The sequence below is a fragment of the Oreochromis niloticus genome, linkage group LG16, assembly GCF_001858045.2.
Source record: "Oreochromis niloticus isolate F11D_XX linkage group LG16, O_niloticus_UMD_NMBU, whole genome shotgun sequence".
NCBI lineage: Eukaryota > Metazoa > Chordata > Actinopteri > Cichliformes > Cichlidae > Oreochromis > Oreochromis niloticus.
The window spans coordinates 26,624,060-26,640,814 of NC_031987.2; the positions used below are offsets into that span (position 1 = coordinate 26,624,060).

Consider the following 16,755-nt stretch of genomic DNA (forward strand, 5'->3'; position numbering starts at 1 on the left):
AGATTTGTAACTGTTTTCAGATTTGTAATTTCGATACATTTAAACTGTCCTCAAAATGAAAGAAACTTTTTTCTTTTATCACACCTATAGGAAGTGTGCATTGATGCATTAATCCGTCCTGCCTTGCCCTCTGCTATATTTTACATTTTTATCCTTCACATTTTGCAACAACACAGGCAGGAGCTGTTTAAGGTTATCACCCAGATTACACGGCTATCTTTCTTCTCTGTGTTGTTTACACATAAAAACCTGCAGGCCAGTGTTTGTTTAGTCAGAGGTGAGGGTGAGCTACACACACAAACAGACGAAGAGGGGTCACATCAGATGAGACGAAGCACTTTGGCTGCAGTCACCAAAAATCAGGCAATGAGCCCCACTGTGGTTTCAGCTTTGTAGGACCTTACATATTATATACATATTATACTTCCATGTATGCTTGCACAAGTTTCCAATGAATCATTGCAGCTATTTCTCATTTTCCTAGCAAAAGACTTTTGCACAGCTCTGTACATATACATGCAAGTGATTACATCCTTACCGCTGCCAACTTGTCAAAGCGGGCGAACAGTTCATTGAGAGTCATCACCAGCTCCTGTGCAGTGCACTGCGATGCCAGACTGGTGAAACCCTCAATGTCTGCAAATAAGATGCTGCAGAAACACAAAGACAAAAGAGACAGAATTCATTCAGAAAAGCCTTTTTCTCATTCCCTGAATTCCCAGTTTTCTCTATACTGAAGTGATTTCCCTGCTGACCACACTTTTACCTGAAGAGGCAGAAAAACAAGATACTGTATGCAAACAAAAATGAGCAAAGGGTATCTGTGAGTACTACTTTTCACATCCCTGTGATGAACTTCACTACAAAGTATAAATCCACTGAAATCCAGTGAAAGCTAAAATGATTCTTCTCTGGAGATATGTGGAAATGTTTTTGCAAACCACTCATGGCTTGTAAAGACTTGCAGGGTGACTGAAACAAATATCAACTATGCGTGCGTCAAGCATGTTGATGAGACTATAAAAGTATGCTCAGTTCAGCTGTCAGGATGTAGGCTGGAAACAGGAATGAAATACAAAAGAAAGAGCGACAGGAGTATGCTTGTTCACGTAGCATTTGAAAGCATAATTTTAGCTCTACTGCACCCTTCTCGAGGCTGCCACTGTAGCAACGACATTGTCGCTTTGCTGCCGCTCCACGTGTGATCTAAATAAACTCTTATTGTTTGAACAAGTCAGAGGACTACCGGGAATCAAATCTCTGTGTCACCAGTGGCAAGGTCAACATCATTCAGGACAAATCCCAAACTGACCTATGCCTTCACTGCAATCAGCACTGTGGGAATAGATCATCCTAAAAACAACTCCATGTTTGATTTCTAGCAGCTCGGGCCAGCATGACTTCAAACCTTCTGAACCCACATGTTCCATCCACAGTTCAATGAGTGCAACACTAAAATGGCCACAGGAGTGTGAGCGTGAACACTGGTCTCGTTTAAGGCGTCAGCCGTGTTCAGCGTATACCACACCTCTAGACAAATGTCAGCTGCGGCGCTGAAGAGGATAAGCAAGTGTTGATGACAGACGGAAAGCAGTTTCGCAGGCGAGCTCGGGTAAAAGCTTCTGTCTGTGTTTCAGTGTGACTCTAGCTCAACAGCATGAGTCTGTTATGTGTTATAAATAGTTGGTGGACAGCAACTGAGCTGGTTCTATATATCAGACTATGATTGGATAAGTTAGATGATAAAGTCATTTCACGACAAGTTTTCAAACTACACAGATGATGTTGCACTTTGGCTGCTAATAAAGCTCCGTAAGACTACACTCTGTTTACTTATATGCAATTCAAAATATGTCCCAATGCTGACAGCTGTTGTTCTTACTGAATTTACAAAGAAAAGTAATACAAAGAGTTCAAATGAATTGATGGAGACAGAGACGAGAGATTTCAGGACTCGGGTCAAGATGTACCTTGGAGCCACTGATGCAGATGAAAGGTGTGAGACTGCGGCTGAGGGGGCTTTGCACAGTCATGTGTAATACAATGGCTTTAATCTGGAGTTTAAATGAGGTCTGTGCAAAGTGTGTGTGTTTGTGTGTGTGTGTGTGAGTGAGAGAGAGTGTCTAATACATGTGGAGTAACTCGGAGCTTGCGAAAAGTTAGCTGGGAACAAGGTAAGATGATACAGCACAGGCCTTTCTGTGATTGAGGCATTTACTCTACTGACACTGGCACAACAGCGGGGCTGATGATCTCACCAGACTGAATCATTGAAAGAAACAAGGACAAAGAAGCCAGGCTGGCAGATAGAGGCAGTAATAGGCTCGGCTTTAGCTCTGGGAGACAGTCAGATTGGCCTCACGTACACTCAGATAAAAGCCACGAAAAAGGCTTGTGAATGGCTGAAGTTGTTCTGTGAAACATCATAACCCACAGAAAGTCTCATTTCACGCTTGACATTTCTTTCTTCAACGAGTGTATTTATTCTCTGATGTCCTCATGGGGTGAAACATGTGATGAACTTCATTACTCAAACTAAGGGGGCGAGACCATGCCTCGTGTGTTGCAAAAAACAATACTGCTTAGCAGGGTTTTTCTTGCAGCAGCTGTAACAAACAAACAAAGATTTTTTTTATTTTTTATTTTTACAGTCGTTCCAAATTTAATGCAAGGATAAACCTTGAAGGACAGCCTGGAATTTGCAGAGCTCAAAAGACCAAGTCCCGCAGGGCCCTCTCATCAGATGCTCAAATTCATTTTGATCCTTTTTTATGCTTTCTTTATAAGTGATTTAACAACTGTTTTCTTTGCCTTCGCCTCAACAAGAAAAATATGAAAAATAAGAAAGGATAAAAGGATGCACACTGTGTTTTTCTTACCCGCCTCGAAAAGATGATTTCTGATTGATCCAAACTGCAACGTTTGAAGCTGACCTTTGCAGCACATCACCGCACTACGCTGCTTTTATTGCAATATAAACATGCAGTGTAATGTACACTTTACGACACATGTGGGCTTGAGCCAGCTAATAACGCCCTGAAAGGAAAGCTAAACTAATTTCTGTTAAAGATATCTGACTGAAATATGAAAAATCTGGTTAAAATCTGGTATGATGTTAGAAAATATTAGAGGAAATGTTAAATGTTAAAAAACAGTCCCATATGGCATAACAGGTTTTTCACTCCAGAAAAAGGAGATGCTAATAGTTAAAGTCGTTATAAAATTGTTACTTCAGTATGTACAGTCACTTACTAGACTTGTAAACACCTGTTAAAATAATGCTCACAAAGGACTGTTTAAGACAAGAAATCATATTTGGCATACATGTTTACATCCTGTATGTCAGAGAGTTCCCTTTACTTAGTTTCCAAATCTTAATTTCACAGCAGAGGAGTGGAAAACAACTTGTGCTGTAAGTCATGGTCAGGTGGGGAATAAAGTCCTCAGATTAATCCTATAATTTATTAGAACATGTGTCATTACATTATGATAAAACTGTGCTGCTTTACCGAATGCACAGAGCCTAAAGGAACATCACAGTGCAGAAAAATGTGGTTAAAAAGTAAAGGCAGAGTAACGCGAGATCATTCAAGGTCATTCATTCTCGAGAAATTGTTTTTTTCTTAATTATCATCTGTGAATATTCATGTTTTCTTCAGTCATTGATTCACAGGTAGACTCCATATTCCTGACATATTTCAGTATCAAATATATTCTAATGTAAACTTAAATTCACTCATTTTATATAAGCAATCTTTTCATTGTTTTGCCAAGTCTTCTGGTAACATAGCCTTCCATGTCCCTTTTGGGCTTTTCCTCTTCATGTTTTTCTTAATGCATTCATAATGGTTACAACTTACGCCTTTTTGCCTCTGATATAAACACAATCACGTACAAGTTCATACATTGTCTGCAGCAATCCGATATTCAGCTGTGCAACAACACCTGCAGGCAAGAAACGTTGTCATTGTTTCACGTTATGAGAAGCAGATTTAATCACTTCCCCGACTATGTACAATTAGCTTTTCAAATTAAGACCCTCCAGGAAGGAGAAGAGAATGCTATAAATAAAGAAATGTTTCAGACCAAACAAGCTCACATGAATCTCACAGGGTAAGTGGCTGTTACACAGGCGAAAGAACATGGTGTGTTTGTACAGTATGCCAAGACTGGCCATGTGGTTGCTTTGAGATGAGTGTATTTTGGGTATGTGAAATTCATTTTGTCTAAGCGTTATACCAGTTTGTTTTTGTTTTGTTTTTTGTCCAGGGTTCACAGGCTACCCTTTTCTCTTGACTGCTCATATGTCAAGAGCGCTAACGTGTTCTAATGAACCCCGGCTCCAAAATTCCTAAATTTACTCAATTTGGGTCTTAGGCTGCAAAGGATTAAGAGTTCCCTCTCTGGGGTACACATTTCTGAGAATAATTGATTGCTTTCGGTGAACTGTTGCATGGGAGGTGGAGTGAAACCAGACACTTGACCGATGTGTCTGGACTCAGCACAGGTCTATCTAATTGGGTAGTGACGGTTAATGAAGGAAAGCGGGCGACTGTGGGATGGAAGAAAGAAAGTCTGACATGTGCTACATATCGGAAATGTTTTAAGTTTTAAAGTTATAACATTGCGACCTAATTAACAACATGTAACCACAACAGTCAGGAGAAGATGTTATTTCCATTTGCAGTAATATGAATTAGGTGGACTGGTTTGTCTGTCTTGTCTCTTGTCGACCAGCGTTGACAACAGACTTGACATTAATTAAGTCATGAGAGGAAAAGCTGTGGTGGGGTTGGGTTGCAAAGCAGCTTGCAGGTCTGAAGTGACTGTGACCAAGCTAAAGTAGCTAAAACTGAGCACCCAATTAATGATTTGCTATTAGGATGCACAGAAGCATCACCTGAGCAATTGCTTCATGTTGGCTAGCTTTTGGGTGTAAATGTTATATATAACATTTAACAATTAGTAGAAAAGAAACCCAAATGGAATATTATCTGGGGGGTTTTGTGGAAAACCTATTGCTTCTCAGTGTAGCAGTATGGTCTATGAAGTCATTTAGCATGGCACTGGGTTCTCTCACCATCTGCAAATAAAACTGTATACTGGGTTCTTGTGGCACTCACTTAACAGACTAACTATTGCCTGTTTCATCATGTTCGTCAAAGAGAAGTAAAGGGAAGTAGAACTGCTTTACCCTCTTTAGTTATAAATAAACAAAGCTCTCCAGACACAGACCTTTACAAGTAAAAAAGACTCACCTACACAATCCAAAAAAAAGTAGCCGATGGGCCAAAAATGTAAGACTGGATTTAAATTAGTTGTATCTAGTACATCACTAATAATAATAGTATCACAATTTTTGTAGGACTTAGAATGTTTATTATTTATTCAAAAAATATATGAACTATCCTGAAAATGTGGGGTTTTATGTGTTTCAAGAGAGAGGCAGAAGAACACAGAACATAATTGAAATGGCCGATGTGATTAAAGAAACTCCCTGATGATGATTTATTTGTTTAGAAAAAAAGCTCTTTGCATTACTAAAGTACTAAATCCGTTTACAATGTACAGATCTTATCAGTCCCTCCCCACACCAGTGACCCAGAGGCGCAGAGAGCAAGGCCTCTTCCTGATATAGCATGAGATGGAACAGTGGGTGGTAAGATACAAGAGCAACAAAGGGGAGAATAAGTATGCACAAGAGACAGTGCCTTAAGTACCACTTAATCTTTACTGTGGTGATGACTGGCTCCTTATAGTTCAACATGAACTCTTACCGATCTTTAGTTTTGTGACAATGATTAAAGAGCAGATCATGCACTAGATGCTACGGACAATGTTCGATTGTTTTTTAAGTTTTACATATTAGGAAATAGTAAACAACGCTGGATTATAAGGTCTAAATTGTTCTTTATGGATTTGATGTTTTGTCCTTTTTTTACAGGATTAAAGGCAATTACACAGACGTGGAAAAAAAAATTATGAGAGGACGTTCTTTAGAAGAAGAATCAGAGACTTTGGTTTCAGATCAGTTCATTTTTTTAAGGTTATTAAGAACACAATCGGGGATTGTTGCAGTGGTAACTGAGGACAACAGATCGGACTGATTGCACAATTTAAAAATCAAAGATGAATTTACAGTATCCTCAAAAAGCCTCCAGGGCCGGGTCGTGGGGGCAGCAGCCTAAGCATCTCTCTCTCCCTCGCCACCTCCTCCAGCTTGTCCGGGGGAACACCAAGACATTCCGAGGGCAGCCGAGAGATCTTTCTCCTGCATGTCCTGGGTCTGCCTGGAACACCTCACCCAGGAGGTGCCCTGGAGGCATCCTGTCAGCTGCCTGAACCACCTCAACTGGCTCCTTTCAATGTGGAGGAGTAGCGGCTCTACTCTGAGCCCCTCTTGAATGACTGATCTTCTCACCCTCTTTCTAAGGGAGGGGCCAGCAACCCTTCAGAGAAAGCTAATTTCCACCGCTGGCATCCTCAGTCTCGTGGTCACTACCCAAACCTCAACAGTCACAAGCCCTTGATTTACTGCTTGATTTGCATCCCTCGCCTAAAACAAACATGTAACTAAATATGTGCATAGCTTGCCTGGTCATAAATAAGAAATAAGCTGCAGGCTTCATAGAAACAATACGATCTGCATGTGCCACATGCCGAGAGTGGTAAAAAAAAAATCCCTCAGTCATAACTGCACACTGTAAAGAGAATATTTCCCCCTTGTTTATTATTGGGGAAACTAAAACAGCACTTATAAGGTATTTGGTGCAAGGGCAGACATTAATGCTGAGATGTCTGCAGTAACTACAGACAGGATTTGAATGCATGATGTGATTTCATAGTGGAAATTTATAAGATTTGGGATACAACAAACAGCTCCTCCAGTCTTTGCCATCTGGCTCATTGCTTCTCTGCCTTTGTCTCTTCCTTTTTCTTCAATTTCCCCACCACAGTTTTCTTAATTTCCTGTTTTTCTTTTATTCCTTTTTTCTGCAAACCATACACGTTTTCATTATTAAACATTATTAAAGTATTTTTGTATAAAGACAGTGAACATCAAATGTGTTTCCTGTTGTTTGCTGCATACATGTAAGTTGCTGCCTGTTCACTAAAGACGTACTATCCGGTCAGGCATGGCCCCAGCAGCATCACCAGAACCACCTTATGTAAGGTGTGCATAACCAAAACCGCTGTTCAGTTTTAATTCTTCTGTTTAGGTCAATTAGAATATGTAAAACAAACACAAGGTCAGTTCCTCTAATTATTCAATATTCTTTCCATGTTTTTATCCTCAGACTGACACATAAGCGTCACATCAGAGTAGATCCAGTTACACTATTCTGTCTGGGGATATCTTAGCAGGCTGGAAACATTGAGACTTGTACATTTGTATTGTATTATGTGTATTAAGTGCTGGCGTAACACACTTTGTAATGCTGGTTTTCCTTGTTTTAGTGCTGTGCAATTAACATTATTGTTGTTATTATTGTAAGACATCTACCCCAGAGCCCTCTTACATAATCCCTTAGTCAGTGCACATTTTGGCCTGGTTGCTAAAAGCCAGAGGATATTACTTTACTTCAGTGGCAGCAACACGACACCTGTCCTCTCCCATCAAGAACACAGTGAAAAAAGAAAAAGTTTCAGGTAACATAATGGCCACCATGACTGAAGCTCCTCCAGCCATGATTGCTGTTCTACCTCCAGAAGTGAATGTACTATTTGTTGAAAGTCAGTACATTCAACCATACTAAATATTATTTTAAATGTGAAAAGGGAAACTAAGGCAGCAAAGCACAGCTGTGGACCCAAAACAATAAAAGACTTGCATTGGAAAACAGCTAATAAAGGCCTGCTGAAATCAGCCGAGCTGCTTTGTCCTGCGGCAGCATACAAACATGCACACACTGATATTTCTAGATGGTCGCAAAAAGATAATGATTTATTTTTTTATATGTTAGTAAATCTTAGGTTTTGTAGATATTGTGGATATGCAGATTGTTTTACAGACTTGTTTTTGACTCAAACTGTCTTCAAATCCTTTGTCAGATTCATAAGCAGCCTTTTTCTTTCCTCTGGGGCTGAGAGAGCACTATAGGTTCTCACATGATGACAATCTGCAATTTAATAGCAAATCCTTGATGTCATAGCGTTGGAAAGGTTCCTCCAATCATTGACACCTAATCTGGAAAACCTGAGACTAACTGAAAGATAAATGTAGAAGCGTACTTACTTGCTCAATGTGACTGTTTTTGTCCCTATTAGAAGTGTGAATGTGACTTCACAGTTTATTGGTTTATTATTTTTAGTGGTTTATTCTTCACTATTGTGTGACAATAAATAAAAAATTAACTTGCCTGTTCTTGCTTCTGGACTTTGGACATTAAAATTTGCTGATGAAGACCGCTGGCCTGACTTAGCCCTCACAGTACTGAAATCTTTTTATCAGCTTCCCTATAAAGCTTACAAGCAGCCCTGCAGTGTGGCGCAGCAGCCAGCGGCACCGCCACAAGGCCCGACTCTGCACGGTCTTCCATCTGCTAATTGTGTTTAGTGAGGCTGAGCTGGAGGCACCGCTGCTTGAAATTAGTTGAACCTGTAGGCATGTTTTCCCCACGCAGTACCTGGCTGAATCATTCAATATGCTACCTTTGGTTAGGTAGCTGCGGTTCAGGCTGAAATGGTAGAAATGTGTAACCTAAAGCATCAGAAACTATTTGTACGCTTGTGTCGTATCTAAGGATGTAATTATATGCCTTTCACAGTCCATTAACTGAACTGCTACCCTTTGCGTCTGAATTCTAACGACGGAGAGATGGGTAGAAATACTGCAGACCCTAATGCTATTCTACAGCAGCAATAAGCTCCAAACCCAAAGTGACTTCCTCTCCACCTCACTGCCTCCAACTGTTTCCCCCCTTGCTCTTTAGTGGTAGCAGTGGGAGCTGTCACTTCTCTTCCTGTTGTTACTCGGCCGCTCAGCAGAGCCCCAATTACCAGAAAACCACTGCCCGCTCCCCGAACAGGCCAGGTCACACTCGGTTAGCTCGACAGTAACTTTACACTCACGACAGAGAGAAGTTAGCCAAGCTTAGCAGTTGCTAATGTGCAGCATGCTCCCCAGTGGGTCGCATAAAAACCTACAACAGGACATCAAAGCTCTGTCTTCATTTTTCTCCTGCTTTTGGCATCCAGTGTTGCAGGTTTGTAATTACATAAAGGCTAACTTCTTCACAGGTAAGCATGGGTTTGAGGATGCAGCATTAGCTTAAAGCATTAGCTGTTCAAGCTCTGTATCTACAGTAAATGATCATGACTCTGCTGATGTTTAATTGGCAATTACACAACACGCTCATTCAAATGCAAACTAGTCTAAGTAACTTCTGTCACATGCACATCTTCTTCTTCTTTTTTTTTAAATCTTTGCTCTTGCTCCAAAAACAATCCGCACCCTTACAGAATGAACTCTTAAGCTCAGACAGCATAAAAAGGATGATTCTCAATGACGATCGCATTAGCAGCGATGAAAAGAACTTTTGTGTACAAGAACACAAGTACGTGACCTGATGCTCCAACCCATGAAGTCTCACGGGGACACATCAAAGTGATAAAGCACTTCAATAACACCTATTATTTATGGAGGTTTGGGCTGCCACCTGACTGCAACAGCTACAGGGAACAAATCTCAGGCTGCTGTTACCACACCAGCAGAGACACACACACATGCACACAGAAGAAGAAAGAGTCTTGTTTCCATCATCTCAGATGGCATTGTACAGATGTGCGTTTATTTCTTTACCCTCACCATAAGTACAGCTTACCTACCTACTCTAACACCAACCATAACTATCAGACCACATTATGGATACCTGATTTTTGTCCCCAAAATGAGTGCAGAGCTCTGAAGTTTAACTGATGACACATGCAGGCTTTATCCCTGCAATGTGGGTGCACTGACACAAATGGATGTAGTCTTTTCTTACTCCACGAGGTGGTGCCAAACCTAAGATCAGTTTCCAACTGCATTGCCCTACACAGTTTACACGGTGTTCACAGCTAATAGAGCAAAGCCACATAAAAAATAAGTCAAACAAACTGAGTGTTAAGAACTGTTACAAAATGGGACTGAAAAAGATATAAAGAGAAAGATTTGGGATCTGATAAACACGATCAGAGTTCCAGATATTAAATCCACATCAAGTGCATCATTTCTGTGTAAAAAGTAACCAGACATCCATCTGGTTAGTAAAGCTCTGTGGTTTAAGGCTGAGACGGCCAAACCCTTCACTCCAACTCCAGTTCAGCCACCAGTCTAAAAGACAGAGAGCGTTAAATGCTGTAAAATTTCTAAGAGAAGCAGGTAAGCTTAATCAGTATCGGTATAAAAATGGTCACAGTAGTAACTGTTGGTCTGCACAGCTGTTTTGGTCTTTAAAAGTCTTTAGACAGTTTTGTAATTTTTCTCAAAAAGTAACAGAGGACTCAAAGTTGTGCTACATGAAACAATACTAACATGTGAATATTCTTCACAATAATAGACAAAAAACCAAGAAAAAACACAAATAAGTGTGTCTTCCTGGGTCTTGTAAATCAATTAATGCCTCGCTGACTGCATCAGTCATTGAGATCAAACTGGGCTGTGTGTGATCTGTAAAATGAGTTTGATGGCCCTGGATCACGGATGGATACATGGATCCTGTACGTAGAAGCAGGTGAAAAATATTCTGTGAAAATAGCATACAGCTCGTTGCCATGGCAGCGTCTGCACTTCCCCCTACCTCTTCTGCCACTGTCTGTGAGTTGGCAGCACTGTTCAGGATTAACCTGGATTAAACGTCATTTATTCAGCACTTCTGCTGCAACTTCCTTACGTGTGTTTAACAGTGTGTAGATTATATGTTAATTGTACATATTAGCTGCTCCCAGCACCTCTACCTCCCCCACATAAAAGGTGTGAGGGTGTAAAAAGTTCCCGAGCTATTGAGCATGGACAGCAGATGTTGTGGGTTCACTCACAGGCTGCTAAACTACAATAATAAGCTCAGATCTGGCAATTCTGTATTCTCAGTTGTGTTGAGATGCTTTAGTTCAGTCAGTTCATCAAAGAAATGTGGAGTGATTTCACAGTAATCGATAATCGACAGCAGAAAGTCTACATGTTGCTAATTTTGTAAGTTGATGTAGCCGGGTTCAGATTTTTTACTAATAATCTGTAGGTTAACAGCAGCATTTGAAGGCTTTCAAAGTCCAGTTTCAATCACCAAAATACTGTCTGAAACAAACATGCATTGTTTGTGTGGAGACTGTTGAGAAAATGCATTGTTTGTAACAGTGTATTCTGAGTGCTCAGTCAGACTGGGAGAAGTGCTCTAAAAACGCCAGACCAGTCCATGACATCATCCAGCCAGCTCCTCCCCGTGACTGATCAGCCCCTGATCGTTACCTGACGTTGTCGTGCTTTTGGATGTAGATCTTGTGAAACATCATGTCTTCCTGCTTGGCGTTTATGTCAGCTTTCATCTCCATGGCAACATGGCGAGGAAGCACTGAGAGCAGCAGACGTTCCTGCAGGAAAGAGAAGGAGCCGTAAGTTCAAAGGACAAGTGAGCGTGTTAATAGATGAGGATTGTAGCCACATTACGGGAGACTCAATCTGAATAAGTGACGAAAGAAGCGCCGATAATTTAACGTTGATTCCAATTTGCCAGTGCGAGCTCAAAGCCATTTAGAGAGGGCCGTGAGAAAGCTTCAAAACTTGTCACTGCCTTAGTGTGAACTGAGAATATTTATCCCAAGGTCATTTGTGGTTGTGCTGATTAACTTGCAATATAAAATCTGGACATTTTGTTCCCCTTGTTCAATAATAATACTAATAATAATAATAATAATAATAATAATAATAATAATAATACAGTATAACCTTCAAAATGCCAAAGACAGCACGACCTCTTTCTTTGCTGCTATGCCGAAAAGATATGGGCCATACTCTCATTAGCTGAACTACAGAAGTTATCAGGTCGTGACATTTTGAAATGCATGAAAATATGAGCTGTATATTTTTACTTTTTAAATTTTAGGGAATCTCAGGGGACATGTAATAAACACATATGCAGCTGAAAGTAAAAAAATAAAAATAAAAACCTATACCAAAACAAAACAATAAGCAGTTTTAATTCATTCACTGTTGGATTGCAGGTGAATGACGTGAGAAAATGAGCTACAAGACGAGTTTCAACCTGAACAAAAAGTTATTACAAATTTAATTTAAAATTATAAATGAAAAGCCTGCACTGTATAAAAATTTCATATTAAATTATTAAAGTGACAATGATAATTCTCTCTCACCCTGGAGCTCATTTCCTTTTCTTTCTTCTTTTTTTCAATAACCATCAGTTCTATATCGGTCTTTGGCTATGCATGCGTCTCATGTTTGCACAGTATCCCCTAATCTCTTTGCACCACACGCTTTTTGTTTAATTGTTTGCATTGTTGTTTAATGGCGGCTGGCAAAAAGCTTCTAAGTGCATTAACACAATCTTCTAGTGGGCATAGGACACCACTACAGGGAGTAGGTAAACAAGGGCAAAAGCGATATTTTAAGACAAGAAATAATCGCAGAATCATAACTTGACTTTGAACCTGTTAATATTACGACCATCCCTACATTATTTGTGAACACAGTTCCTGTCTACTGTTGATTCTTTGATATAGCGATATAAATGTGTACTCACTATAAAACTTTGTGGTGTTTGACATAATTTTCAAGCACATCAGGGGTGGGATGACATTATTAGATGTGAAGCATTTCTTTAATAAAAAGTTTGCTTGATTTAATCAAACAAACTTTTCCTTTGTCACCAGAGCTTTCTCTCTCTCTCTCACCTGCTGCTGATTTTCCCTCTGGGAGTGGAGGCGAGCCTGGATGCATTCCCTGGTCTCCTGAAAGGCCTGCCTCTGGGAACCCTCAGCAGGGTAATGGGTGCACACGCCCACGATGTTGGTGCAGGAAAAGATCAGCACATTGGATACTATCTGTGGAAGAAGGTGGGAGTGAGAACAGGGTTTCCATGTGAGCCAGGGATGAAACGCTCCTACTGTTGCTTATCATTTCCCTCTCTCCATACAACGTTACTGAAAACGGACTCTTGGCCAATCAATCAAGAACATAAGTAGAGCTTTTTTCTTACACTATAATATAATGATTAATTTGAGTCCCAGTAGGTGCAGCTCACTTAGAGTGAGCTATACAATACAGACAAGTGAGGTCAAAAGTAACCTCCCAGTATAGAGGAAATGTCTTTTGGAGGACCGAAAAACAAAATGTCTCAAACAAAATACAGAGAATACATGTGCGTGCTGCTTCATCTCCTCAGGTCTGGGTGAAACTTTGGTGCCGCGATATGAAAGCAGTGTTTCTTCATTGCACCTTTGTGTCACTCATGAGTCGCGCGTGTGAAACTGCCTCTTCTACTCGCTGTACAAGACTTGCTAACATATGACGGCCAAAAACAGAAGGAGAGGCAGGGCTAAACTCGGCGGGATTTCTAACTCAGTGTGCATGCAGGTGTTATTAATATTATGCAAAACTGCACCTGGTACAGAGTTCTTAAAAAAGCAAGGGAAACAGCACTAGCAGATGGAGAGGTGTGATCCACACAAGCTACTGAAACTTCAAATGAAAAATGAAGGGAAAATATGTTACAATACTTTAGAGTATTAATTCTGCAAGTAATGTCTGGAAAAGAGCAGTACACTCAGGATTTTTACACTCATACAATCATTCACCCCACAGATTAATTTGCTATTGCTATATTTCTTATATTTGCTTTCATGGAAGAAAACTGTTAGTATTTAAGTGAAATCTTTTCTTTCTAAATCACAGTAAGAAACTGTATTTGGTGTGCAAATGATTGCACAGTCGTCAGAATATTAGTTTGTGCTATTTTCAGAGTGGGGTGGTGATTAGTAAGACCTCACAGCGAGAAGGTCCTGGGTTTGAGTCCACCATCTTTCTGTGTGGAGTTTGCATATTCTCCCCGTGACTGCTTCCCCCCACAGTCCAAAGACATGCAGCTAGTGGGGTTAGGTCAACTGGTGATTCTAAATTGACAGTATGGTGTGAATGAGAGTCCCGCCGTCTCTCTGTGTTAGCCCTGTGACAGACTGAAGACCTGTCCAGGGTGTACCGTATTTTCTGCACTATAAGGCGCACTTAAAATCCTTTAATTTTCTCAAAAATCGGCAGTGCGCCTTATAATCTGTGTTTTGTTTGTCTCCTTATTTATGAAGAAAGAGTCGTTTTGTGATCTGCGACATACTTTTATTAAACATGCTTGGTAAGCCGGAAGAACAACAACCTCCTCACCCCTTAGGTCTCATGCCCCATATTCTTTAGAGATGGTGCCACCTTGTGGTATGGCATGAAACTACGTTAACTTACAGCAACAGCTGCTTATCATTACAATCTGGTGCGCCTTATTTATGAATTCTGGCTGTGTTTACTGACCTCGAACCGATTTTATGTGGTACACAGCGCTCAAAAATCTGTCAAAAAATGTTTTAGTAGGACTTTGCTAAGCTACGAAGCCGCAACGCTTGATGGATTGCCTGAGCATTATGGCTACCGACACAGCTATGTTAGCATACCAAAGCATAACACAGTGAACCTGGAGAATGAACGCTAACTTTTTTCCACTTGATAAAAGTTCCCGATGTTTTTTTTTGACAAATGCAATTGCATGGAAAATTGCTGTAAACGGACCAAACTTCAGTAGGGGAGAACAACTGAGATAATCCAGCCACAATATGAGGTTAGTCATTAATGTAAGATAAGATAACCTTTATTAGTTCCACATGTGGGAAATTTGTTTTGTTACAGCAGAAAGTGGACAGTGCAAAGTTACACAGCAAAAATTAGAAAAACACTGGAACAACATATAGTGTTTTTCCAGTGTTTATAGAGCAGCTACCAGAGAATTCACCATTAATGAATCAATGGTACGGAAGTGGAGGAAGCAAGAGGAATGAGTTGAGTAAAGTTTGACTTATCTGACTGTTTTGTTTCGTTTAATGCGCTTTATAATCCGGTGCGCCTTATGTATGAAAACAGAACCGTTTGTCGACAGTGCGCCTTATAATCCTGTGCGCCTTATGGTCCGAAAAATACGGTACCCTGCCGCTCGCCCTGTGCCAGATGGATATGCTGGGATATGATTCTGAGAATCCAATAAATCCAATAAACTATTTACAAGCAAAAATGCTAAACTTCTTAGTAAAAATTCTTAACTTATGACCAAAAATGGCCTCACGAGGTTATAGTGACCTTGGTCTTGGACTATCACAATTTTTTATCAGTTCTTTGGATCCAAGTGAATGCTGTACCAGCTCCAGAAGAAATCCCCTCAAGGCAGGAGCGACAGATGGACAAACAAAGAAGACATTTAAAGAAGTCAGTGGATAAGCTGTGGACTATTTTCTGACTTTTTATTGACCAAATATAGTCAAATATAGTTATAGTGCTAATAAAAAGCTGCAGAGGGGTAGAATGGTGAGTTGCGATAATGAGAAAGTGAACTATGGAAATACATAGCTGATCAAAACTTTTAGTAATTATGATCTCAAATATGTAGTTAAAGGCAAACATTTTACAGGAATATTAAGTGTTTTTTCTTTAGAGTCTAAATGAAAATGCAAAGTAAGGATATTTACACTTTAAATATGCAGAAGAGACATAAACGACTTGACAAAGGTAGAAAGCGGTGTATGTTTTCCAGATGTGCAGTTGTTTTCCCTCTAAGAGCAAAGACACTCTTTGTTTCCATGAGCTCCACTGATGCACTTCCTTCTCCTTAGGCAGGACTGAGGTGTCACAACCTGCTTTTTTGACTTTGACACAGCTTCCATCAGATTATCCACCTAAAACCCCGACAAGGCGCTGTCTTGTTTCTGATTAGAAGATTCAACAGAGGCCAACTCACATGATCCCAGTGTGAATGTTTGCATGTGATGAGGCAGAGATAATCAGTGTGTTTATCAGTGGCACTGCACTGACACAGGGGCAAAAACAAAACAACACTTTCCAAAGCTGCCATCATAAACAGCAAAAACTAATTGGTCGTTTTAAACCCAAAATCTGTGCTCAGTGTCGAAGACCACGAGAAAGAGTTAAAACAGTTAACTCTTGTTAGCCGTGTTAACTGCCTCTGTTCAGATGTTTATCTAACATTTAACATGTAACATCATCCTGAAAATACCCAGACATTTTTAAGGCACCTGGTTTACTGCTAGCTTTCTGTACCCTGACTTAAAAACAAAACACAAAAAGCATTAATTGTTAGTCATGGAAATGACTAACTGGGCTTTTGATCATGCAGGATAAAGACTTCAGATTGTTTGCCATTGCTGCTAAGTCACAAGATGAAAGGAAATTTGACATTAGATGAAAGTAAAACTGAGCCTCTTCAATATGGCTATTTGCAGTATTAAGATACAACATCCATCCTCTAACCAGGCTTCCAGCTAACGCATACACAAACACCGACACATGTGTTTTATGATCCCTTTGTGAACGGGATCATAAAGCAGTATATTAAATCTCTACTAAAGCTAAAACAAGTAATGAGTAATGACTCAGAAATAAAGTAAGGTTTACAGAGAAAACTGATTACTGAGCTGCTGCATTTAATGCAGGCTTACTATAGTGACACACTGTCCAGTTATGTTCCTAGTATCCAAATGTACCGACTACAACAG

At 40.1% G+C, this 16,755-nt stretch overlaps 1 protein-coding gene across 2 annotated transcripts in view; it reads right to left on the reverse strand.

The window, feature by feature from the left end:
* The window catches only part of adcy5 (adenylate cyclase 5), a 95,221-nt gene that overhangs the window by 33,942 nt on the left and 44,524 nt on the right, over positions 1-16,755 (reverse strand). For both annotated transcript variants that reach the window (XM_013277357.3, XM_013277358.2), the window contains exons 2-4: positions 12,886-13,035; positions 11,447-11,568; positions 539-650 (exon numbers count right to left, since the gene is read on the reverse strand). In XM_013277357.3, the coding sequence (XP_013132811.1) occupies positions 539-650; positions 11,447-11,568; positions 12,886-13,035 (384 nt within the window). The remainder of the gene's footprint in view (positions 1-538; positions 651-11,446; positions 11,569-12,885; positions 13,036-16,755) is intronic.